Raw genomic sequence first — 27502 nt, forward strand, 5'->3', positions numbered from 1 at the left:
TATAGTATAGTATATTAACTACCCTGGCATTGTCACAGTTTTATGAGGTAATATAACCTGCAAGTGTTAAAGTTCTGCATCGAAAAAAAAAATAAAAAATCCTTGCCCCTATATTTCAACACACTGTAAACTACTGGCCTACGTTGCATTTTTTGTGGGCAACAACAAAACAATAAACACAACGAGAGAGGAAGTGATCTCAGCGTGAGTTTAATGACGCATTTATGTACTTTTCGGAGCGTGGGAAAATTGGAGCGAGCGAACGCAATCGCGCGCCGACGAGTGAAGCGGCGGAGATTGCGCAAACTAAATCTTTAAGCATTTGTACGGGTGGCACCACTCGTAGCAGGCATGGCCCCGACGCGTCAAATCAAAGTAAAGCGATTCACTTATCTTATCTAGCTACTCAAACAGAAACCAAATCGAGCATTACAACTCAAGCGCTGGTGTAGACACGGAAGTGTACGGGGATCAGTGAATGCGGCATTATTTCCTGTTCTGAGGATATATACCGTCAGTGGAAGCAGTTTAATGTCTTTTATGTTCAGGTATTTGCCTGACGCGCGGTTTGACGCTTCTCCTCCGAGCTATGGCCGCGTAGGAAGCTTTTCGGAGATGTTTTGGGAACACTTCGCCGCGGCTCGACGACTCGGAAATCCAGCGGGCTCGACGAGAGAGGTAATACTGGCAGGAGGCAGGCTAACGCGAAGCTAAAAAAGCTAACTCACAGTCAGCGAACTAACGCCAGTGCTTTGATTTGTGTTGTTTTTATGGTCTCCTTTTCGGTGTGTGCGTGCGTGCCAAACGCGTCTTTACGCGTCCGCGGTGCACTTTGGTGGTTCAGCCAACCGGGAAGGGGCTGTCTAGCCTTGAAACGTAACGAAACTAACCCTAATGTTGTGCATCAACAAGTGGTCTTTTTATTCTGCTCGCTCTCACCGTGTGGGTGTCTGACAGCAGAAACCAGTCCCTCCAGCCTGCAGAGCGTTTTTCTTTTTTTTTTTCTTTCTCTTTTTGCGCACGAATAACCAATTTCATACGATTATTGAAGACAAGTCGTTGTTATCTCCCTCAGCAGATAATGTCGAGCGTTACATAACCTTCATTGGTAATCTTTTTCTCTGGCAGCAGTGTTTGACACCGTCCTATTTTTGCCCTAAACATGACTACTTGGGACAGATTGTGTGTGTGTGTGTATGTGTGTGTCCGTGTGTGTGTGTGTGTGTGTGTGTGTGTGTGTGTGGGTTGGGGTGTCTGGATGAGTCAGGGCAGATTTATTCGTCCACATAAGAAGCTTATGCGCACACGCAAACACACATGCGGTGACAGATTCTGACAGCCAGAGCTCTAGTCATATTCAGCCTGTGACACTGAGTGAACAAAAAAAACAAACAAACAAAAACAATATAGCGGGAATGCCACCTGAAAAGCTCAGGTTGAGTGATATTTGATGGTTTAGAGCCGGGGTGTCAGACTCATTTTTAGTTCAGGGGCCACACACACAGAACAATTTGAGATCAAAGGGGCCGGACCAGTTGCACAATAGCTTATTACCTGGTAAATAACGACAACTACAAATGTTTCCCTTTGCTTTAGTGCAAAAAAAAAAGTACGACAACAGTGAATTTCTTAAAAAGTGCAAGGTGCAAGCGCAATTTCTTATTTTATCAAAAAATTTCAGCTAATATCTTCAGTGTAATTTTAGAAAATTCATCTCACGGCCCAGATTGGATTCGATTTTGGGCCCCCGGGCCTTATGCTTGACACCCCTGGTGTAGAGGGTGGTGGACGTTCTCCACGATGGACCGGAGTTTGTTCGAGGTTCCTGCATCCGTCACCGATGTCTCCAGCTCTTGTCCCACCTTCTGTATCGGTTTGTCCAGCCGTTGTGTTCCTCCTTCTTAGTGCTGCCTCCCCAGCTCGGCAACAATAGCCTGGTAGAACATCTCCAGCAGCTTCCGGGCAGATGTTAAAAGATCTAGAGCGCCAGTTTAGGTTGTGATCCAGATGTAGACCCGGGTACTTCTAAGTCTGAACCACCTCTACACACTCCCCTGGACCTCCGGACGTCCACAGCCATCTCCTTGGTTTTAGCTGCACCGATCAGAAGGTGGTTTTATTTGCACCATGAGACAGAATTGTTCACCAGATCCTTCCCTGATGCACCTCACGGCCGCAGAGTCGTCTGACAAATTTAATACAAAGAAACGTCAGTGAAACAAAAATTTATTTATTTTTTTTTTTCAGAAAATTTGTGAAAAACACTGTTAAAAGCTCCGACGCAGGCCGCTCTCGTCAGGACGAATGTCACAGCGGCATGTGTCAGCGCGGCGGTAGCTGTTAGCGTGGCCCTTTCGCCTCAGCTCGGGTTGTCGGGGTGTGAATTACAGGAACACAAAATCTAAAAGCGAAAACATGGGGAAGTAGAGGCCCCTTCGACGGCGAAGGAATCGAACGCGTTTGTTCAACTCGAGCAGATTACTGGGAGTGGGCTCTGAGCGCCGGCTAATAATAGGGTCTTCAGCGAAAACGGTGATTGCATGTGGCAGAAGGTTTTTTTTTTGTTTCTCGTCACAATGACAAGTGGAGCTGCAAGTCCCTTTTCAGTGTTGGTAATGAAGTGTGTTCAATAGCTGCGTCGAACACAAGACACCTCATCAGAACATCTGCCACGTGGGAGGCCGCCCTTCGCAGACGAACACGGGTGACAGTCAGCGTCTTTGGTCATAGCTGCAGCATGTGTGCTACGCTCCTGCATGCAGAGTAGCTCTTCCGAATGGCCATATTTACTCGTCTGTTAATGGTTATCTGGTTAACTTACAGTATTTCCTCTTGAGGGAACAGTGGATATAATTAGGTATGAAAGCACAGGCTTGTGGGGGGAGTTTAATTGTTGGGGGTTTCTTCAGCTAGCATACAATACCTGTAGACTGATCCATTAATAGCCGTGTGGGAAAGCACATCTGACTGCGCTCGCGTCTTGTCTATTTGGGACCTCTCAGTTGCAGCGTTTCCACTACATCTAGAAATGCGCAAAACCAAAATATCTCAATAAAAAGCTGGTAATGACGCTGCATTTTGAAAAACCTCTAAAAATAAGTCCGGTGGAAACACTTTTTTCCGTGTCACCACACATGACGCAGGGGGTCATGTGACCAGTTCATTTGAAGTCCATCTTCCTCAAAGCGAAGTCTCGCATAACAAGAATTTACAAGATTCGCAAAACACCTTTCAATGGAAACACGTAATGTACTTTATCGAAATAAATCGAAGCGGTTTGATCAAAAATGTATGTCACGGTATTAGTTTTTTCATGCATAATCACGTGTTCACAACATTTTCTACTGGTTGAGAGAAGAATTAATGCAGCAGATTGACTCAGGATGGACTGTTTTATTGTCATGATGAGTCAGTATTGTAGAATAATTCCACACTGGTAGTAGCACTGCAACTTTAGCCCGACAACACTCGCAAAAAATGTTTTTTTTGGTTGACATTGGATTTTTTTTAAACCAAAAAAAAAGCCCCCAAACAACTGACACATCACTATTTTTGGCTTCTTTCGTGTCTTCATGGTCTTCTCGTTCTGCTGCTTCATGTTTTGGACCTTTCCGTCTTCACCACAGCTCGCAGTCACACCATGTTTGTTTAGAAGCGCCTCATTGGAAATGGTTCGGTCTGAAACAGAGTGTCGTGGTGCAGCGTTACGAAAGTTGTGTAATCAAATACACGGTATGGTATATTAAAAATTCATGTCATAACAGAAAAAAAATCCCAGTATTGAGCTGGTATACCTCCCAGCCCTATGTATTTGTGTTGTTGTATTGTTGTTAAATGGGTCTCATGGTGCCCTCGGAGGGCGGAAGTCGGCGCTGGGAATGACGTCACACCTGAGTTGTCGTCGTTCCAGTCACAGAAGTCTGAAAACAAGATGGCCGTGTCGGTGAAAGCTCCTGCCTTGTCCAAATATAACTTGGTGGAAACTTGATGTGTTCAGTATTTACATTTTAGTTGAGTGCAGAGGGAAATTAAAAGAGTTCTTGATATTAACTAATATTGCTGCTATAATATTAAACTAAGTTACACAAATTGTAAATGGAACAGATGGAACTCATGAGTTTTTTACTAGAATTATTTACAGTGATGAAATCTACTAGACCACACGAGGCAGAAATGTATAAAAGTATTCAATTTAAATGTAGAAAAAAATACACTATAAATCACAGTTTGCCACGATGGTGTTTCACACTGTTTTGGTTTTACCAGGTGTTTTTAGCCGTTGTTGGCGCGACATGGATTTGTAGTTCCCATATAACACATGAAAAACCTATATATGTGGAAAAATACTGTCTGTATGCAACAAAAACTAATCAGAAGTGCTAATAAACGGAATATGACGGGACCTTTAATCACTGTTTACACACGGGGCGGCCATCTTGGTAACTGAGCTCAGGGAGCAGTGACGACTGTTTGACTTTCTGAGTAGAAAATCCCACTTTCCGGGAGTTCCAGTTGAAAATTCCAACTCGGAACTCGTAAATTCCGACTTTCTGGGTAGAAATGAAACGCACCACGAGCCTGGGTTGTGGAACAGCTCCAAAGCGTATTCAGACCGAGGTGTCTGTAAGAGGTCTGTTTGTTTTTAGCCACAGGTGTGTGTTGATTAGGCAACAGTAGTTCCTGTCCATTGTGCCGAGCATCATGAGATATGCCCGGAATTTCTTTGTGTGGTTTGTTTCTTCTTTAGTTGAATAAGTCTTATTTTCATGTGTCTTGAGTGTTTTGATATTGTATTCAGTTGATATTTTAATCCTTGTAAAACATCTTTAAAGCTTCTATCACTTAGTTATTAACAGAAAATAGTCGGGGGAATCAATTAATCTCCCGTTTTCACTCCTTAAAGGGAAAAGATTCAGCGTCTTACATTAAGTATAAGAAATGAACTGAACCGTACTTTGCGTGTGAGAGCGAATTCATTTGAAGACGCATCGACAGATTAACACAACTACACACCGTTTGCAAGTTCTTAGGTTGCACTAATCAAAACAACGTGTTCTAATGTAACAGTCCCGCGCTGCTCAGTTTATACTGAATCTGAATTTATTTATTTATGGAAGACAAACAACCATAACACTTACAGGGACAGGGACAAACCAAACAACAATGAGAGTTATGTGCTGTGTGTGTGTGTGTGTGTGTGTGTGTGTGTGTGTGTACGGGTGTGTTGTGTGGGTGAATGTTAAGTCTGGAAGGAAATATATGTTTGTAAATGAGCGATGCAGTGATAGAAAAGGTGGTAATCCGACCGGATTACTGTTGAACCGTAATGAGTTACACACAGAAGGGTTGTCAAAATAACAGAAACATGTGTCAGTTCAACACAATGCGATTGAAGAGCACTACAAAGCACAGGCTCCCAAATGAAAACACAGTTGAATCATCAGCTCTCCCAGTTATTTGAAACTAATGCTGGATGCTGGAAGCTTCACGAAGCATTAGAGGTGACAAATGATGACCGTTAGTTCCAGTCGGAAGTTTATTTGTATTGAGACAAACTTAAATAGTATTTACACATTTGATATTTCTGGCTTTATTTGTTGTTTTCATGTTTTCTAGTGTGTGTGTGTGGTGTTAGTAGGACGAAAAAACATTGGTGTAACATTGAATCATAAAATACTGCGAGGAAATTACATAACAGGTCAACTGGTTCGGGACATTGAGCCGTTCACATGTTTTATGATTATTATGGAATTACAATAGAGTTTATACGAACCGTGGAATGTTGGTCATTGTTATCATTATTATTATTACTATGAGACTCTATTGCAGCGTCATTTTAAAACAGAATAAGTACATTTAAAAAAAACAAAACATTCAGACATAAAGGTATTCCCTCCAATGTTTCCTTAGCTTAGCGGAGTACCTCAGGGAACTCCTGGCTGGATTAACTAGTGCAGTGGTTCCCAACCTTTTCCTGCTAAGGGCCAACGTTTAAGTCTCAAAAATATAGATACAGAGGCCATAGGACGCGTACTCAGAGCACTTTTTTAATGTCAAACAAACAAAATTAAAACATTGCACTCTTACTTACGTCTTTCTCCTTTTAAGATGTCCACTTGAAATATCAATACAGGTTGGGAATCATTGGACCAGAGCTCCAATAAAACCATTTTCTGATCTATCTATTCGACACATACATTAAATTTCTCAGGGCTGCCTCACATATTGGCACACTGGAGAAAACAAGCTAAAGTAGTAACTGGCACTAAAACCATCTGCATCAACAGCCTCAAAGAGTCATTATAGGCAACTGTGAACTTCTGTAAGCTGCTCTTCTTATGCCTACACCATAAATAAGCAGTAAACCTCCCTTAAACAAGGAAGATTTCACTAAATGATTTCATATTTCATATATAGTTTGCAACGTTGACAGTATATATCCGTCATCAACAAGGTCATCTGAGAACATGTGTACAACATTCTGTACATGCCACAAGTGTATTATTATTATTATTATTATTATTATTATTATTACAACCAGGCTGTAAGACATTGGGGAACTAGAAGTTGTATTTCAGACAACACATTCCTCTGGTACACCAAATGCAGCAGAATTGTCGTCATAGCAGAGCACTGAGATAAATTCCAGCCTGATGTTTCCACGCTGCTGAATGGACAGAGAGGTTTCATGAAAAGCAGGATGTTGACAGATCCTGACAGTGGCCAGATCTGAAAAGCAGTGAGCTATGATGGGAAGTAGGTTTCCTCCTCTTTCATGTCTCAGGCGTCTACAGGCTGTCAGGATGCAGAGGAGCAGCAGGAGATGGAGACAAAAGGTGGTCGTGCTCTCACGCTGTATTTAGGGTTATGTGTTGTGTCCACGCACACCTTATGACAGACTCCTGTAATACCTCCCGTGTCCTCGCTTTTGGACTCACTTTCACCTGCCTATCTTCGAGTTTCGTCCTTTCCCCTGGCGAAAAGAGGAAGCTCTCATTTTTTTTCGTCAGGCAGCTTATAATTAGGTGACTTTTGAGAATTGAGTGACGGACAAGAAGGACTATTGGTTGGTTTGAAGCATGTTGTTTATAGACCAGGACTATGTGTAGACTGCTATTGGGGCCCATTAGTCAAAAGGTTTGACTGGTGGTTGAGCTTGTCACAGTCTGTGAAGTGCTCATGAAAATGTGAGGGAACATTCTGCACACGCCCACGGTTCTAAGAGGAAGTCTAACTAGATAAAGTGAAAACACCTGTGTGGGTGTACCTCCGCTGTTCATGTGTTCACGGCCCGCGATGAAAGTATAGTATGACATCAGCAGAGCCGGTTAGAAATATCTAAAGGAGGCTGAACCTCCTCTTCTGAACCCTAGAAATAACCCCAGAATAAGCAAAAGTCAGCATTATTACTTCCCTTTTTCTTTTAGACTTTACTGTCTAAAAGGGCCCAAGCAAGCGAAAAGGCTCGGTTACAGCAGTGATGCATTCAGAACACTTTGGTTAGTGATGTTTTTCATCCCCCGTCAAGAACAGCTGAGGTCTAATTCCAGTTTTTATGCTTTGAAATAACACAATATTTGCACATTGTTTGATTTTTAGCCATGGAGTTGTGCTGCCTTTTAAACACCTGCAGATGTTTACCCTCAGGCCGTGCTAGTAAATCTTGCACTGCATCATTCATTTGACCAATGTAAAATCACATGTAGATGGCTTAAAAGAATAGGACGTCCTTTCATCTTCTAAACAGCCCCCGTCCTTTCAAAAGCTGTCATACAATCCCCTTTGTGCAAAGGATGACTGTTTTTTTAATACGATTTTGATGCACAATCCAGATCGGCAAGGCATGAAAAAGGTGGTGCATGGCTGCAAACTTTCATGAAAGCAGTCGCAACTGAAGGTGCTCGACTTAGTCCGGCTGTTAAAGAAAGCGCTCTCATGGTGTGTGGTGGCATTATGGTCCTGGAATGTGGGAGCCACATGAGCGAACGGTGCTTGTGGCAGATGGTGGACCTCGCCTCTTATTCTTTGCCTTTATGAAACGGCCATTACACAACAGGGATTTCAGTGAGTGGCTGCTTATGAGTAGGTGAGGATGGATGAGATTGAATCAGATCAATGAGATCGGACTCTCATCAGGTGGAAGTCGTAGCATTTTATCATGATTTGCAGATTTGCTTGTGCATTCATTCATTTAAGGTAGGTAGGTAGGTATTTAGGTAGGCGATCGGTTCCAAAAGGCGTTTATAGAAAGGCAGCTGAACTTGAATTTTTCTGTGGACTGAGTTAGGTAGGTAGGTAGGTAGGTATGTAGTAGGTTAGCTGATATATTCAAGAATTAAGATTATTTTAAAGCAGCTGTGATGGATGGATGGATGTAAGGAAATTCCACAGCTGCAGCAGCGATGTACAGGCACTCACCACCATACATACCATACAGAAAACGTTGAGCAGACGGATGACGTGGGTATAAAAACTCTTCTTCAGCCTCTCAGTCTTTGTCCTCAGACGGAGGAGACTCCGGCCTGATGGAACTCAGGACAAGTGGGAGAGGGTCCGGGGTGGTCGGCTTTCTTTTAGGATCTTCTTGGATCTTAACCTGCATCGTTTTGTGAAAATATCCTTCAGGTTGGGGAGTAATGGGTTGTAATGGTCCACTCAGCTTAACGGACCCCGGTTCTTGAGGACCAGGAAGTCCTGCTAGTGCAGTTTCCACCAGTTCAACTGATTGAAGGAAGAAAGTCAGATCAAGAAACAAATTACCACTTTCCATCACAGCATAACATTGCGACGCGTCTAAGATGGTATTTTTTGAGAATTGTCAGCCCTAAGGTTGGTTGTGGTTGATGAACCTAATTTTTTTCCATGTATCTCTTTTATTTTTCCAGTGAAAGACATGGACAACTCTGTCACCCTGTGGCAGTTCCTTCTCCAGCTCCTGTTGGACTCTAGTAATGAGCAGCTCATCTGCTGGACCAACGAAGAAGGGGAGTTCAAACTGCTGCAGGCGGAGGAGGTGGCCCGGCTGTGGGGCGCCCGCAAGAACAAGCCCAACATGAACTACGACAAACTCAGCAGGGCGCTCAGATACTACTACGACAAGGTAAACTCACGTGCACCGTCATCCACCTCGGGAATGACAGCGGTGAATTGCAGTTGCCATGTTTCTGATGCGTAAGCAGTATTTCGGTCTTCAGGCTTCAGTTGATACAGCGAGACGGCCAGTTATCCAGCCATCCAGCCTGTTGTGGCCTGTTGTCATTCCTGCAAGGAACTTGGTTGAACATGTTGATCCGAAAAGATTTGTTCTCCCCATTTCTTCAAACATTTGACCCATTGTTTCCTTTTGAATTCTTTTCAAACATCTGGTGTTGGTATATGTATGAGCAGGATGCTGGTAAGAATGCGGTCTGGAAAGATGTGTGTCTGGTAGATTGGCCACAGCGTGATTGATAGGTCGCAGCTCTGCTGTCAGCCTCAATTTGAGTCTTTTGTTCTGATTCCATCTGCCAACCATAGCCGTGGCTGGATGTCTTCAGCTGAGGGTAATGTGGTAGTCGCTGCACTTATTAGTTTGCTTTGCAGAGGACTGTGGCACAGATGTAGCAGCGCTGGTGATTCACAGTTTCAAATCAAAAACATCACGTTGCTTACGTAATGTCAGCAGTAAGATATTTTACTACAGGGTTTTTACTTCAGTAAAACTTTGAATTCTTTACATGTATTTACCTCCAAGGAATTCTCTGATACAATCTTGTATTAGGATAAATAATTTTGACCAATCCGGGGTCAAATCCAGTCTATTTGCAGACTTTTCACTTTAATATATTAGAAGTTCCACTACTTCTCTAGGATTACAACAACAACAAATAAAAAAGAAACCTTATATGTGTGAGATCAGATGTATCTACGTGATGAACTGCATAGTTGAACATGTTTCAAAGCAACAGCTGGAGCATCAAAGAAGACTGTTTCCTCCAGGCAGCTGCAACGAAGACGTCGCACTGCAAAATAGTTAAAGAGCACTTTTACTCAGTTTTAAGATGTGTAGAAAAATTTTAGTGATTTAATAATATCAAATAATACAATATTATTTATCAAACTAGTGTGATGTCCACTACTACTACTTGATGCTAATTACTTCTCTATAGCACCAAACCCTGCCCATACATCATTCTACATGGTGAGCTCAAACTTAATTCATTTTTGATTGAAGGGGAACTTTAACGTCCACTTCAGAGTCACATATAGCAGAGGAGCACAGTGCCTCCTGTCTCCCACTCTGCTTGTGGTTTGGCAGAGGCGCAGCATCATCGTGTGGGTGTTCAGGGCAGGGCTGCTCTGGTATGTTCGGCTGCAGCGTTTGCAGCTACTAGTTTTAGTACAGACAGGAAGGACAGAGCTGTCCCACGCACAAAGATTTTTTGCGGTCTGACTATTTTTTACTCCTTCTTTGGAACACTACATCAGCCTCGAGTCTTGTTTTTCCTGTCGCTGTGCGTTTCCCGCTTTTAATCACCGTGATGTTGCTTTTCTGTGTCTTCCAGAACATCATAAAGAAGGTGAATGGTCAGAAGTTTGTGTACCGCTTTGTGTCCTACCCGGACATCCTGAAAGGAGACGTTGCTACCCGAACTGAGGGCGGGGATGCGAGTGCCGGGGGCGTCCCTTCACTCTTAAAGAGGGGGGACAGCACTCTGCAGGAGGGTGAGTCTGGCGACAGAGCCAAGGTGGGGGGTGGCACAGCAGCTCTGGGCTCCAGCACCAAGCAGTCAAATCGCAATGACTATATCCACTCGGGCCTGTACACCTCCTTCACCCTCAACTCTCTGCAAAACGGACGCCAGCTCTTCAAGTCCATCAAAATAGAGAATCCGGGTGAGAAAATGGCCGAGAAGAGGGGTCTCACCGCCACCTCACAGAGCCAGGAGGCCCTGCCTCAGCCGCAGCAGCTAACCGCCGTGCCGTCGGTCATCAAGTTCGGAAACACCCCTCCCAAACCAGCACCAGCACCTCCTCCTCAGGTCGCCATAGAGCCCGCCCTGATGCCCAGCCAGCTGGACCCTCTCCAAGCGACGCTGCAGAGGGCCGAAGACATCAGCACACACTCCTCCTCCCTGGCCCCCCAGTCCATCTACCCCTTCGAACACATGCGCCCGTCGGAGCCGGCGTTCAGCCTGCCGGACCTGACCTCGGCCAGCCCGTCACCGAGCCTCGCGCCCGACTCCTCCCAGGAGCTGGTGATCGACAGCGACATCGAGTCCAGGTCCTCTCAGCCCGCGGACGCTCAGGCTCCGGAGCCGGCAGACGTTCACGCACAGGAGAAGGCGAGTATACGTGCATACGTGCTGTACTGATGTCACACGTGGCTGGTTAAAGAAGATAAAACATGAGCCGTTATGCTAAAATTTTGCAGAACTGCGGTTCATCTGTGATATTCGCTCATCACACGAGCATTAGATGACTCAGTTGCAGAGTTTCCATTAACCATTAATTTCCATTTTCTGCAATTTCCTGTCAACGCCATCACTGGAGATGACACAAGGCATCATGTGACCAGTTCACTGGAAGTCCGTCTTCCTCGAAATGAAGTCTCGCGTGACTTTATGAGAGTTGCAGCTCATTCACGAAACATGTACAACAAGTGCAACTGAACTTAAATGAAATTTGTGTTTTATATTAAATTCAATCTAGTTAAAATTATAAATGTACATAATTATTATAATTTTGCATTCAGTATTAAGCTATTAGTATTATTATTAACAATAACTATTACTGTTATTATTACCAAGTAATCAGAGTGTAATATGTGGCCTCGTGATTGGCTCAGCAGCGATAGGGGCGGGGCTTAGATTGACAGGTCTCGGCTAGTGTGGCGCTCTGTGTGAATCGTTGAGACAGCTCCTGTATCGCTGAATGACTGAAGTGCTGAAAGATCTTGTCTTCTGCCTCCATTTGAAACATGCATGCAACCTGAAGAACATGCTCACCCACTATATCGGCCGGTATATTCCTGAATTGACACCTTTGTTTGTGTGAATCAGGTGGACAGCGGCATGGGTCTGTCTGGAGATGAGACCAGTCTGGTGGACGCTGAAACCAGTTCGTCCTCAGTGAGCAGCAGCACCACAGTCAGCACCCAGAGCTCATTGAAGACACGCAAGCCACCGAAAGTCCTGCAGATCAGCCCCCCCGCCCTGCTGGTCACCGCCTCCGACTTTTCTCCCATGAACCTCTGCAGCCCCTCGCTACCGACTGCATCTCTGACACCAGCATCTCTGATACGTGACGTTATCTTTGTTTGCTACTAGGTTCCAGGTGGACAATTACATTCTGTTTGCTTTTTTAGGCTTCCAGGTGGAACAATCACATCTGCAAAACGAAGCAAAAATTTAAACATTTTTTTTTAAACACTGATGATGACGACAGTGGAAATTGACATTACACGTAGCTTCCTTGTTTTTCTGTGCATCTAACTGCAGTACTCATATTCATTCTGTTTCCCGATACTGTCCACAGCTGGTAAACTAATACAAATTAAATAAATTATTAAAGCTTGGCTCCAAACTGCAGCAGGACTGGGCGTATAGCCCAAAAAAATTAAATATGGATTCTTTTCAGTGTTACAAATGATTCACATGAACTCAAGACAAAACACGTTTCTGAAATGTTTCTGGCCTGGCTCATATACAGATTCAACAGCCAAAGGACTCACTCACAGGGACATCCATGTGTGTTACTGTTGTAGAGGATGAGAGGATAAACATTCACAATTAATTACAACAGACAGGTTGAATTTTTAATTTTGTTCATCAGACAAGTCTCCAGTATGAAGAATGGCATAAGGACGGTGTTATTTCTGGCAGTGTCTTAAATTAAAATCTGGATAATTAAGTTCTTAAATTGTCTTAAATTTACCATAAATTTGCTGTGGGTATTAAATTTTAGCAGGTGTGCTTAATGCGAGTGGGAAACCATCTAAAACCGTAAACCATCTAATAGTGTGTATTTGGTGTTTGAAAATGAGAGTCGCCGCAATTAATAGCTGTTTACGGCACGTCGCCTGCGGACGTTGACGTCGGGCTGCGTGCAGTCATTTAACGGTTGTTTAGGTGAGCGTGGTTCAACGTTTAAAGATGGGGAAGTGTAAATTCAGTGATGAGTGGACGGAAGAGGATTTATTCAGGAGGTGGTTGGTTGGCTCCGGGTTGAACGCGAATGTGAGGCAGGGTGCAAATTCTGCAAAAAGAGTTTTTCATTACGGACAATGGGGCTGAAAAGCCGTCGAGTCGCACATGAAAGGAGAAAAGCACCAGCGGTACGTGGCTAGCTAGCCATAGCGGGGCCAAGCTAATCCCTGCAATGTTTGCAGCACCACCTAAAATCACAAGTTCACAGTAAGTTTTTATCTCTATTGTAGGAGGCAATAAATTGAGTATTATATTTGTTGGTGTCTTAAAAAGGTCTTAAAAAGCATTAACCTCCTGAGACCCAAGCATTTGTTTGGATGCATCTTAATTTATTTAAGATAAGATTAAGATCTTTACGTATTTGGGATTAGTGGGACCTAAAAAGTATAAATATATAGAAAAAAAAAATAAAAAAAATAAGCATCATCTTTGAACTGGAAGTAGTTTTTGAAAAAAAAAATAAAATTAGGTGAACACAGGGATCATTCCATGTATATTACAATTGAAGTCACTAGTGTGTATATATGAATAAATAAATATGAAACTATTTATTTTAATGCAGAAGCAGAATTGGAGTAAAATCCCAGTGTCCTCAAACAAGTGTTTCTGAATTTAAAACAAGTCTTAATAGAACAGAATAAGCTGCCACTAACCTAAAACATAATGTCCCCATATGAGGACGTTGGGTCTCAGAAGGTTAAAGTTGACTTTTGTAATGGTGGAAGGTTTAGACCTCGTCAGACGTTGAATGACTTTGGATTTGTTTTTTAGAGTCGACCAGTATGTGGTGAAAGTTGAGTGGACTAGTCGATGAAACACAGTGGAAAGTGATGCTTTGCAACAGTGAAGTCTATGATCTTGACCTGAATACACATGGTAACAAAAGAAACTACAGAGACTTTTCTGCAAGTTAACTGAAGCCTGAACGCAAACCGCTGTCGACAGTAGCCCATGTCAACACCACAAACCTCATCGGCCTGACACAAAAAAAAACACGCTCTACAACCAACTAATAATACACAACACAACTGAACATAAACATATTTAAGTTCATCACTACTGTGCACTGCAGATATGTATAGCCTGTATATAAATCGACACCATCTATAGCATTTGATAGAACACAGTGTGTTGTAACATGAAAATAACGCAGCTGAGATAAATGTTTTCTTAAAAAAAAGTGGCTTATAACTTGTGAAAATGAAATTTACCAGCAAATACTTGATGTGCAGCCTCCTCAAAATATGTAGTTTAACAACTTGGGGTGTGAACCATATAAATTAGTATCATGTTTTGTGACATAAAACACTAACACTTGTGTAGTTTTCTTGCATCTTTGCTGCGAAAGTTTGCTATTTTTGAGTTGTGGGTTTGTGACTTAGTTGTGGCTTTGTAGCTCCACCTCCAGCTTTGCTGCTTTGTTTTAACTGCTCACGCTTTCACGTTCTGTTTTAATTATTTTTTTATTTTTTATAGTTGTTGCGCAGCACAAACATTGCGAAACATAACCACTCCCACATCAGTAAATCTACTCCAGCGTATTGTGTGCGCCAGATCAAGGAGCGTCGAATCCTCCGCGTCATGTGTTCTCACAGGGAAGCTGAAGTAAACAAAACGGGGATTGTGGTGCAACTACTTTAAATAAAGCTGTAAATCCGCTGACCCACACACACACACACACACACACACACATACACAACAGTCTGGTGGCAGTTGGAGCAGGTGGAGATAATGATGCACCTGCGAGCTGGTTTCCAACCACCAAACAAACCAAAAGATGAAGAAGAAGAACAACTCACTGTAACTTCGTAACTTTTGCAGTGAGGCAGAAAATTTAGCAAATGTAGGTGTGAAAATCTTTATTCTTCGTCGTGAAATGGAGGTGAGATTTAAACTCCCACGACACCAAAAAAAAACGGGCCTACCAGACATTCAGTTTTCCACGAACTAATCCACCATCCATCATTTATTATACTACATGTCACAGTCATTGCCACTCAGTGTGGAATTTTGGCAGAAGTCTCCTTCATTTTATTTCTTTACAAGCAACTTATCATTAGTTGTGATTTTTTTATGGAAGTGTCTTCGTACAGATGCCGTAACACTGGCTCTTTCCCCCTGAAATTAAGTTACAGTTAACCTCCAGCGTGCACCGATCCTGACCAGCAGGGGGAGGTAGTGCTCCAGTAATGAGTGACTCATGACTCTTGTTCTGTTGTTCAGTTTTGATGTGGTTTGCAGGTCACATGACGCTGTTTGGTACTGGAAATGATTAAGAGACTATTAGATTTTCTGGATCAGAGTAGGTCAAGTCTTCTCGGTCATGAGATGCACCTGGGTTCACCAGCTCTCAAGCAGATTCTTCTTCTCTGTTAAGTTTTCTCTGCCTGTGAGTAACTTAAAGCACTACGTGTAATGCTGGATGTTCTCAATGGTCTGTAATAGTAAGTAGTGTCTGTATGTTTGATGCTGCATGGAGTGGAAGGTCAACTTTTAGGCGGTTTATTTACACTTTAGTATTTGGCTTCTTCTTCATCTCTGCAATTTTTGAATTTACTATTATTATTATTATTAGTTTATTGAATTGGGACAATGCACATTAATCAACATTGATGAATTAACCATCAGTGTAAATGCGCCAGACTTAGCACAAATGCTAAATTTCAGCTGTAGTCACAAGGCAGCTACACAACACAGACACAGACGACTTTAAAACAACAATCACACACTGGACAATTACAGAACCAGACACAGACGATGTCAAAACAAACCAAAAAAGACACAGACGATATCGAAACAGACAATATTATGACAAAATATTTGACCCACAATTATTATTAAAAAAAAATAAATGAATGGACCAAGCACCCAGAGAGTGTGCATCAGATTAAGAAAAGTATTTAGACTATGTGAGTACACGTCTGATTTATTTTAACCAATGAGAATTTTTTTTTTTAAAGTAAGTGGATGTCGCAGTTTCTGTTGTGTGGTGGTGACTCGTTCCAGGAATATGTTCCTCTTACAGATAAGACCATTTGGGAGGATTTGGCTCCAGACCTCGGTACATCACAGCCTCCTCTAGTCTCTCGTTGTCCTCGTTCAGTGCTGGGGGGCAAGAACATTTAAAACTGTGAAAATGAGACAGACGTCCACAAAGCTTTGGTCGCCGTCTGTTGAATTTAAGAATATTCTACTTCTTTTAGGATGTTACAATGATCCTCTTCTGATTGTTTTGGATCAATAAAGATTAACTGAGGACGTTCACAGATACAAACCAGTGATGCCGGTTTTTTAGTAACATTTCTACTTTTTTCCAGTAACGACTAATCTAATGCTTTACTATTTCCAATCCAGTAATCAGATTTTTCTCATTTTTGATTTTTGATTTCTTCTTGTGTCGCAGGGAGAGACGTCACGTAGCGACAAAAAAGACTTAAAAGTCTCTAATTCGAGACTTTGTATCAAACCTAATGAGTTTGGTAAAGTTGAAGTAGTTGGTCGGGTGTGTTGTAGAGCAGGGGTTCAGTTTGCCATGGCCCTCTTTAAAATCTGAAAATCTCTCGCGGCCCACACAACAACTCTGATCAACACACAAGACCAATTATTTCTTCTTTTTATTTCATGAACAGAGCAATACGTTACCATGGCAATAACATGCACATTAATAATCCATCCACATGCACGTAATGATTTGTACAGTAACTAATGTAATTATTCTATTATTATTATTCAAAAGTTGGTCAGATAAATGAAGAATAAAACATAATTTAAATCACATGGTTTTGTTTTATTAGTTGTGATTACTTTTAATTACTTTTAAATTAAAATATTTAATGTTTTAATAATGGTTACTTAAAACAGAAAATGACCTCTCGCGGCCCACGTGCAGTACCTTGGGCCCGCGGGCCACGCTTTGGGAATCACTGTTGTAGAGGAAATGGGGGTGGGGAGGTCGGCAGCTGCTGAATTTAAGTGATAAAGTAACTTGTAGTCTTAGTTACTTTTGAAATCAAGTAATCAGTAAAGTAACTAAGTTAGTTTCTTGTTACCTCAGTGTACAGCAGTAATGGTTTGTTGTGTTCTTCTTCCCCTTTAGACTCCTACTCTTTTGCTGACTCCCAGTCCCCTGCTGTCCAACATCCACTTCTGGAGCACGCTCAGTCCGGTCGCTCCGCTCAGCCCAGCCACACGGCGCCAGGGGGGTCACCTGTTCCAGGTGAGTGCATAAGAGTGAACCTCCTTCAATCTATTTCTGTGTGTAAGTATAAAGCCGCCCTAATGCTCTCCTTCGCGTTCTCTTCCAGTTCCCGTCAGTTCTCACCCCTCAGTTCCAGATTCCAGTGCACAGCATGGACGGGACCAACACACCCGGCCCCATCTCACCCGACCCCCAGAAAACATAGGATCAGCGGGTTCCTCCCCACACGCAGCGTCGCAGACGATCCCTCCCGTCACTTCTGCTTCAGCTCTCACATCCAGGACAATGATCTGGGAGCCGAGTCCGTCATCATCACTCTGGAGTTTCACTGCCACAGAATTCATACTTCATTCAAGTGTGTGAGCGGAGGGAGGGTGTGGAGAAGCGTTGGCTGGATGAGGGCGACGGCACCTTCACCCTTCAGGATGTTTTTCTGTCCGTGCACAAGCTGACGCCACCGTCATTTTCCCCCCTGATGTGACTCATTTTGTCCGGCTTTTGTGGAATACTCAGTCCAAACGATCCAAAGCAGGGAAGAAGAATCGCCATGGCAACAACGCGTGCGCTCGGATTGGACCGTCGGCATCCATCGTTCTGTTTCACGCTTTGGACGCAGAGCGTTTGCAGATATCTGAATCTCTCCTTTTATAGAATTTCCGTCTGATTTCGTGCAAGTTGTGTCGTCGGCTAATAAGACGGGTTTTATGCCGTCGGTTCCCGGCCTGTTTTTCTCCTGCGCTCACGATGAGTCTTTCTGTGCTCCGTCCTTAACTTTTACTCTAGCTCATTGGTGATGCTTTAACCTTATACTCTGCATGTTTACCTGCAGCTCTCTTTACCTGAGCTTAAATGTCAAGCCTTGCCTCAGCTGCTCCGAAACGTTGGCCATATCCACAGAGTTTTTACCTTATGACACGTGGCCGCAATCCAAGACGAACCTCGAATCATGCCTCTATGTGTCAGTTCTAATGTACAGTATATAAGCCGTAGAATAGGCCTGAAAGCCAGCGTGGCCTGGTCTGCCTTCAGTCGGTAAACTTTCACGTGGGAATGAAAGACAGCAAAGCCATAACCCCCCCCCCCCGTGCATGCATCTCGTCCATGCATCATGTACTACGCACCGCCCTACCTAAACACCTCGACGTCAAAGACTCCCACACTTTGAAGGGTTTCAAATTAAATGTCGCACGGTTCCAGGAACAGTTCCAGTGTTTGTTTGCTTTCTTGCCGTGAACTAGACGAGGAGGTGGAGACTGGGAAGTAGCTGGAGGGAAACTGGCTCCGTCCAGACACAACACAATTTGCCTTCCATCACTTCTGAAGCTCAATGATTAGCTGGTTTATGATGGGGTTAAGGGCCGGACTATTTCTAAGTGAAAACGTGCACAAATGAGATGTAACTAAGTGAAGGGTCTTCAATGTTTTTCATGTCACTGACCCCAAAACTGATGGAGAGATTAAGTAGGGACCCCCTACCTACTGTACGTGTCCTATATTAAACTCAGCCTAGTGCTTTTTTAAAAATACATTATTATCATCATTTGCATTCAATTTTAAGCTATTCAAATAATACACAGGTTCAAATATATATAATATTTGTTTTAATTTCAAGCATGTGCAGCAGTAGAGCGGCCATGCAAACATAAACATGAATACATACGGATAAATATGGGACTTAATCCTGGGAACTGAAAAATGAAGTTAATGAAATATGCTTTTGAAGGCAGATTGTTTTGTCGCCAGCTACAAATTCACAATAAACACACACACACGACTTTCGGCAAGAAGGCAAATAAATGTCAAACTACTCCTTAAGATCAGCTGGAACTGAAACCAGGTGCAGTTGTTTCAGTTAAACTCTGATGTAACCTCCAAATGTTGGTGCCTACATTCTCCTTGTTCCAGTCTGAACGGTCTCAACCTTCTGAAACACACTGATGAGTCTCTGCCTAATCGGATATTAATCATTTGTGTACCTCTAAAATTGCTCCAGCATGGGCTCTGTTAGACCTCTATGCTGTCTGCTCCCCCCCCCAGCCCTCATCACTGGGGCTATAACTCCAGTGTCTGGCCATGTAAGAGTAAGACTCGACCCCCCCCCTCCACATCCAGCCTGCTGATCATCATAACGTTTCGTGTACACCGACATTTACACCGAGGGCTGCAGAAACCCTTTGAATCTCTCCTATAGATTATCAGCCATCGCGCCTGTTCCTCCTGATTTTAAAGCCATAAAGTCTGAGACGCAGACTGAAGAGGTAGATCCCACTTTGCTATGCTGTTAAAGATGGATAGTTTATATCACACATGTTTACATGGCACTCGGATAGAACCCACTGAAGTGTGCGCGTTCGCCAAAGTGTCACTTTCTAACCCAGGGATGGATGACCAGTGAATCTTTTAGGGCGAAGACTTATTTCTACTCCCAGACCCCGGCCCCCTCAGCCTCCAGTCCATCACAGTGATACAAGGTGCCTTACCACAGCCGAGCCCAAGTTTCCTCCGTCAAACGTGGATGTGGAGTTCCGTCACCGGAAAGGTGACAAAGAGAGGTCTAGCGGTGTATAACAGTGCTCCTGTTTGCTTTTTATGCCATATCTTTGCGTAGACCAAACCCCAGAAACACAGGGATGTCTCGTGCACGTGCACACCGAGGTTCGAACGCGCCTCGGCGTTTTGCTTTTCTGGATGCATCATTGTACATACAGACAACAAGTTGGGTTAATATGCACAGCATGTCAAATTCTATCAGGCCATGTCCCGTTCTGACCTGCTTTTCAATGTTTGTGGTAATAGATCTACTCAGAACGTATCTAAATATACAGTATATAGAAAAACCTGTTAAGTATTTTTGTGTAACCTCTTTTTATTTTCCTGTACCTGCCAATAGAATTTTAAGATTAATTTCTATTTTTGTAACGGCCAAATAGTTAGATGTCCACTGTTTTTTTGATTCTCTGAGTTAATGTTTTCTTTGTGCATGTTTTTTTTGTTGTTGTTGTTGTTGTTGTTTTTTTTGCCAGGCGATGTCGGCTACTTTTTGGGAATCAAAGCCTTATGGGGGAAAATATAAATCTATGTTTTCTATGTTGAGTGTTTTGATATACTGTCATGTTGATATTGTAAATGCAGATGTGGTGATGAAACGTTTGCACTTAAAATCTTGGGGTTCCTGTTGTATTGGATTCTGTCACTTTTCTATGACTCATATTTTTCTCTTTGAAATGTTGTTACTTATTGAGAAATGTATATTTTTTTCCCAAAGGGAGGATGCAAGTGTGCACTTCGTGTTTTGTACGACAAATCGGGGCTAAAGATCCAGCGTGTGTCGGGTTTAGATTCTATTTGCAGAAGACTTGTCATTGTTAGACTTTCATTGGTGTGTAATCATCCTTTAACTGTCAGTGTCAGTTTAAAATGAGCCAATCGTACAGCAGCGTTTTCTCCTAGAAGCTTGGACGTAGTTCGCTACAGTGACTCTGAAACCGACACACTGGTCCTTTAAGTCTAATCTTTTACAGTGTTTGTCAAGTAATTTTCACAAATTTGTAATTAGGCACTACCACACGATATTTATTTATGAGAATTTATTGTAGAGCACAATAGAATTGGAAGTCTATAATATTGCTTTTTTGCAATAACTTTTATTAAAAAACAAAAAAAAGAGCCCATTTAAAACATTCATACCGTGAGTTCTCCTCCTAAAACTGTCATTTACATTTTTCTTCATTCTCTGATGATGTTTTCCCTCCACTTTAAAATATAAAATCTTGTTTTTAAAGAACACATTTCTTGCTTTGTCCTGTCCAGTTCTCTCTTTTTGATGCTTTTTATTTTTTTTTTCCAAATGTTTACAAGCTACTTGTCTTAAGTGGCGTATTGACACGTGAGGGGTGTTATAACGGAAGGTGAGACCAATAATAAAAGATCTCTAACCATGTCTCGCCTACCTGCTCGCATTTATGTCCGCCAAGAAATCCACCACACACCTCCGTGCTGAAAACACTTGAATCAAAACACACTTTAATGATTGCACTGTGATTAATACAGCTGATTGTTGATCGTCAGGCTTGAAAGTCGGTCCCAGTAACCGAAGAAGAACGCCCGCCTTCCCTGAGATTATTTCCGTTTTAGTCGCTCTGGACCACGATCTGGATCACGAGTCTCCCATCTCAGGCTTCTCCTTCAGGTCCATGCTTTTAGATGAATCTGAAAGTTAAATAGTGCTCATTGGTAAAAACAAACACAGGTCGTGCTGATGTGAAACAGGCAAAGCAAACACAGCATCCTGCCACCTTCAACCTGACATTGACCCAGTGTCAACATACAGTTTTGTTCGTCAGCGGCTGTGAGAGTTTGGGAAGGATTATGAACGGATTTAAGTGTAGTCAGAGCTGTAAAATGAAGCAGAATTAGGTCCCAAATATAGCAGGTTAAAAAAGCAAAGCTAAGCTACTAGGAAACGGGGAAATGAGCCCCCCTCCCAACCTACACAGGCTCAATGGACACAGATTGTAGAAGATATCTACACAATGGAACAGATGACACCCCGCCTAAGACTACAGGAAGCTAACTTCAAAGAAAAATAGATGAAATGAACAACATTCAACACTGAACAGCAACAAAGACCATAGAAACACTGACAGATCGCCAAAGCTGTAACTCCCACATGTTACTTTGTAATTTTTGCATTTATTTAAAAGAAAAAGTCTTAATAAAAAAAAATAAAGTGAAAATAAATTAACATTTATGTGTTGACTTAACTGTTGAAACTAATGTGTTTGGAGGGAATTTGACAACGCTGTTAGCCAAAATACTAAGAATGTTGCAGCCATGATTAAAATGTAGTGCAGTCAATAAACACTATAGGGAAATCTAGCTTGACATGGGACAAAACCATCATTTACATTTGTAAATGGTGTAAACACCCTGAGCACACAACTCCAGTACTGTACTTGAAAATGAAGTTAAATAAATTCTGAGTATTTTAATTATGTGGTCCACATTTCCATCCACACATCCTTCTTTCTGCAGACACTTGGTAAAATAAAACGACAAAAAAAAAAAAGCGACAAACCTGGCCCAAAGGCCTGAACAACGATGGAAAACTCGGGATGGAACCAGGGACCTTTAGGACTCGAATTCACTCAGAGAACCTGGGTTACAAAGTGTAACCTTCCATATTACACGACTCACCGCAATGAAACAATGCTCCAGCTGTTTCTGTGTACAAAGTACACACACTATAAACATTTAATATGTTATGAGGACATTTAACATCATTTAACCTGTCATTATACCAGGCTTTGGAAACTTTGAATGATTTAGTCTGCTGCAGTATCTAGATGTCTTCTGGTGCTAAAGTTAATTGAATTGAAGTAAGGTACATGTTTTTGCAACTTTCCTTTAAATGTGTCTACCTGGTGTGCTGTGTGTTTACCTGGTTGCTCGTTTCTGTGGATACTCTTTACATAAAGGAGCAGCAAGAACAGGCAGAAACCAATGAAGGACGCTATTGTGCAGCACAACAGGAAAGAGTAACTGCCATGACTATGGATCACCTGTAGGTAGGGAGACACACACACACACACACACACAAACACACACACACACACAGTATAGGTTTCTAATCTGAAGCACTTTTGGAAAAAGCACCATTTCCACTTCAGCTTCTGCCACAATAATGTGGTCACTTACTAAAGGTACTGTGTACTTTTCATGGTTAGGTTGTTGTGTAATTGGCTTCGTCACACCAAGGCAAAGCTTCGTACAGGTTAGACTACCCCACCCTGGATATCGCTGTCCCTGTTCACAACTAGAGTTAACATTCATGTCCTCATCCATCTCGAGCCATCACCTGTAGCTTACAAACATGTGGACAAATATAAGATGTCAGAATCATTTGTCTTTTTTTTTTTTTTTTTTTGCAGATGATGTCGTCCTGTTAGTGTCATCAAATTACAAAGTGGTCACAAGTAGCTGTAACTTGGCTCCTCCTTAGAGTGGCTGGACTCAGCTTTAAACATAAGCTGGGTGGGAAATTTTAGGACAAGCAAGCGCTGCGCATTAGCATTGAAAGGGGCTCGTTGAGGCAGTTTAGGCATCTAGTAAGGACGTCTCTTTGGAGGGAGGAGACCCTGAATTCACTGCAAAGTTTGTATATCTCAACTGGTCTTGGAAAGAAGAGCTAGAATGCGTTTATAGGGAGACTTCAGATAAGTGCATGAAAATTAACTCTTTAGAAGGCGAGGAAACAACTTCGGCAAATTTTTAATTGAGTCCAGGTGAATCTGAGTGAGGTTTAAAACCATGTGGTTTTCAGTCAGCCAATCAGAGAAGGCCAAGGAAACATTCTGAGCCAACTGCGGTCTTCAAGGTATGAACGTTGAACGTAACTTCTTCATTAGGTACCGTGAAGAAGCGGACTAATGTTTTCTAATGCACTTTACCGCCTCCTGAGACCCTGCGTCCTCATATGGGGACATGAAGTTTTAGGTTTTATTGCAGCTTATGCTGCTTCATGTAAACCCATTGTTCTCGTTAGTGGACACTTTAATCTGCCATCTAGTGGTGGCAAAGGTTAAAACTTATTAATTTATGCTTATTAATGTTTCTAGTTTGATATGACATGCAGATTTAACAAATTACCAATATTTTTTTTTTTTTTAGCAAGTACTTGTTTGAGGATGTTGGGACTTCATTGCAATTCTTAAAATAATATAAATAATGAAATAATCCCAGCGCCCACGTTTTTTTTTTTTTTCAAAACTACTACTTCCTGTTCAAAGATGAGGCTTAGATTTTATACACTTTAGATCCTACTAATCCCAAATAGAGAAATTAAAAATTGCACAGCAAATATATGGTATATTATTGATCTTGATTTTCTTTTTCTTTTTCTTCTTTTTCTTTCCTCTCCAAGAATGTAAATCAGATTTACATAAAGACATTACCTGGAAGCAAATATAAATGTTTCAAAAAAGAAGGAAAATGGAAAAACTAAGACTGAAAAGTATTGTGGAAGCATAAAATAATTCTTACTGATCCAACGAGCAGCTGCAGCAACATCTCTCCTGTGCTGGCACTTGTCACCAGGACTGTTGTGGCACAACCTTGAAGACACAACGAGGCCAAAATGTCAACAGGAACCGAGTGAGAAATGGCAAATAAGGAACAAGTAACAAGTGATAAATAAGTAATCAGTCAGAGGAGAAACATGTATTTATATATTCTTTGTCTAAGTCTAATAAAAACAGAATTAAAATGATTAAATCATTAATAAATAAGTGAGTAAGCAAAGTAAGTAGATTAACAGCTAAATAATTACATGAGATATTTTTTTAAACCTGTTTGTTCACCCAAAGTAAATAGCTCAAATGTGAACGCAGAAAAGTAATAAAGGTCCAATCCTGAATTTACTTGCCACATCTTTGTACCTTAACTTTACTTCTGTGTTAAATGCTCTTTAATGAGGTAGATGTCACTAACATCACTCTAAAGCTCAATAATCACAATACAAAAGCAGAAAAGTTGTAAAATTCTAATTCCTTTTTATCTAAATGGTTTTATTCGACATGTATAAGATTATAGTTTCAGATATTTTTTATTTATTTACAGATTCATTCTCACTTTAGAGCTTCTTATTTCAGTGAACGTCTTCCTGGTCTATAGCCTCCGTTTACCTTTGTAGTCCAACACGTCCTCTGTGAAGGCCAGCATCAATGGGAACACACTGCTGATGCACAGTCCTAACACACAGGTGCCAATGAAGAGAAACACGCAACTGGTGTAGAAGATCAGCAACAGGCACTGGACCACTATGACCCCCGCCTGAGAGAAACAGAGCAAGAGGACGACTTCATTATTAAGCACTTCTTTTTTTACCACGGCAACGGGACGCAGGGGAACCGAGAGCTGTGATACAGAGAGAACTACGCAGCAACAATGAGCTACTTTAAAACGAGGAGTGTTTGACGTACTGACACAAGACAGTTGTCCTGATTGTCTGACTGTTTAATGACTAATTGTCAAAATTAGTTGTGTATCAGGAGTAATTTGTTGTGTGGCACAGATACTAGATCAGTTTGGGAGCGAGTGAATTTGGAGGTCAGATCAACACCTTGTGCTGTTTTACTTTTTGAGTTGCTGCCAAACCGTTTTTGTGGCTGCATCCTGCTGGAGGATGGCTGCTGCCCTCATTGCTATGGGGTGAGGGTGTCTGGTCTGGTCTAGGTGGGTGGGCTACGTGTCTAAGTAACATCCACACAAATGAATGCCAGGTCCAAACATTTCCGCCCCAGAACATTAAATTGTCACAAGATGCTCAGTGTTATTTACCTCTGTGTACTTCTATGTACATCTAATCTAGAAGGAAAGAAAGAAAGACACCAGAAATACAGTAGGTGGTCTATTGTGGGTTCCTCAAGCGCGTTCATGAAAAGGGGCCACATGGCAAAACAGCTCAACCCCCGACAACTGTGCACTCGTTTGGACATCCTTCCAGTGTTGCCACCAAATCCCATCATTTACATTCCCGCCCAGATCAAATATTTGTTTTGAGCTATTGTCGTACAGCTGCTATTGCTCGCATTAGTCAAGCCACATAAAGTCTGACCTCAGTCATTTCCCTCTAACAACAGTCAAACAACCACAAGATCCCTGCAGTTTTATCCATTTACTACCGGATTCACTTGGAGACGTGGAGACTCAGCTAATGTTCATACCAGACAGAAGGTGAGCAGCCTGGGTGCCGCGTATCTGTAGGACAAGTAGATGAAAGCCAGTCTTCCTGCCGTGATCGCGGCCCAGAAGACGCTGTCCAGACAGCCGGCCGTCTTGTGTCCCATCAGCAGAGGAGGGGACACGGCGTAGGTGTAGACGAAGCCGGCGTATGAGCCCTGTGGGACGAGGAACCCAGCGGGAGGTTAGCCAGAGCAAGAGGCTGTTTGTTGCCCTACTTCTATTGGGTAATTAAACCCAAAACAGTTCCCACAATTCTATATTGTAGTTCTATAATATAATATTCATAATATCTATATTCTTTGTGAAAGCTTTTATTTGGTTTATAATTGTCCATTTTATGGATTTGCATCAATAACCGAATTGAATTTTAGAAATTCATTGAATTTACAACTGATTGATTTACTGAAGAAAACAGTTCATAAATTAGCAGCCAGGGTCTTTTTTATATTGTTTCTAAGCAGATGGATGTTCACCAGAGACAATACAGGTATAGGGTTAACCCTAACACTAACCCTCAAGCAGTATATTTGGCTCACAACTCTGCCTTAGCAAATATACTGTGTGTTCCTGACCCTTTTTAATAAATTTTATTATGATCCATTTCTGTTTGTGTTCTTATTAAGCACTTCTTTTATTATGCGCTTATATTTTTATAGCACTTACTGCACTTAATTTATTAACCCTTTTTAAGCACGTGGACTGGGAACATTTGAGGCGCAGAGGGCCCTCTTTCTTTTTACCCCATTACCCCGTAGACCCCTCATCATACCCCAAACATCAGTTCCAGGTCTCCCTGGCCTCAAGGACATGAGGAAGGAAGGAACGGACCTCAATCTTCCTGACCCCATACCCCGACAGAAGGCCAGCACTATCTCATCCTACAAGAACTTTGAACCCTAACCCTGACCCTCAAGCAGTATATTTGCCTCACATCTCCGCCTTTGCCTTCATCCCTTGGCATACATAGAACATAGTGTAAAATGATATTGGCGGCACGTGTGAAGCACTGGGAGGAATTCTCACTATAATCCCATCGGTGATGAAGAGGATAGCTCCACCTAGAGCGTGGAGGATGAAGAACGTAGCAGGTCGATCCCGGAGTTTGACAAGATCACAGCAACCAAACACACTCCCGTGTCCTGAGGAGACGGAGGAGACAGGGACACTCAGAGGTCTGTGATGCCATTTTAAACTCGCACGCGGACGAACACACACATTTCACGCCCGCTTCACCTTGGTCATCGTCGCCACCGGAGCCTGGGCCGGACTGGTGGTTGCTTCCGAGCAGTTTCGGACTTTTGCTGGAGCAAGGCAGCAGCCTCTCGTGGTACATCAACGCGAGCACCGCCGCTGGAACGGGAAGCTGCCAGAGCAC

The 27502-nt window shown here is 42.4% G+C and overlaps 2 protein-coding genes across 2 annotated transcripts in view; one reads left to right on the forward strand and one right to left on the reverse strand.

The window, feature by feature from the left end:
* elk4 (ETS transcription factor ELK4) lies at positions 1 to 21325 on the forward strand. Its single transcript, XM_047583164.1, has 6 exons — positions 1 to 678; positions 8886 to 9100; positions 10545 to 11324; positions 12042 to 12287; positions 17284 to 17403; positions 17492 to 21325. Exons 2-6 carry the CDS (start codon positions 8894 to 8896, stop codon positions 17588 to 17590), a joined length of 1452 nt encoding a protein of 483 aa, XP_047439120.1. The 5' UTR covers positions 1 to 678; positions 8886 to 8893; the 3' UTR covers positions 17591 to 21325.
* mfsd4aa (major facilitator superfamily domain containing 4Aa) overlaps positions 21213 to 27502 on the reverse strand; it is an 11941-nt gene continuing 5651 nt past the window's right edge. Inside the window, exons 4-10 of the mRNA XM_047583163.1 lie at positions 27361 to 27490; positions 27151 to 27266; positions 26109 to 26282; positions 25068 to 25215; positions 24427 to 24497; positions 22826 to 22946; positions 21213 to 21594 (exon numbers count right to left, since the gene is read on the reverse strand). Coding sequence (XP_047439119.1) covers positions 21542 to 21594; positions 22826 to 22946; positions 24427 to 24497; positions 25068 to 25215; positions 26109 to 26282; positions 27151 to 27266; positions 27361 to 27490 — 813 coding nt within the window. The 3' untranslated portion in view covers positions 21213 to 21541. The remainder of the gene's footprint in view (positions 21595 to 22825; positions 22947 to 24426; positions 24498 to 25067; positions 25216 to 26108; positions 26283 to 27150; positions 27267 to 27360; positions 27491 to 27502) is intronic.

Source organism: Mugil cephalus, chromosome 4, assembly GCF_022458985.1.
Source record: "Mugil cephalus isolate CIBA_MC_2020 chromosome 4, CIBA_Mcephalus_1.1, whole genome shotgun sequence".
In the NCBI taxonomy this organism is placed as follows: Eukaryota; Metazoa; Chordata; class Actinopteri; order Mugiliformes; family Mugilidae; genus Mugil; species Mugil cephalus.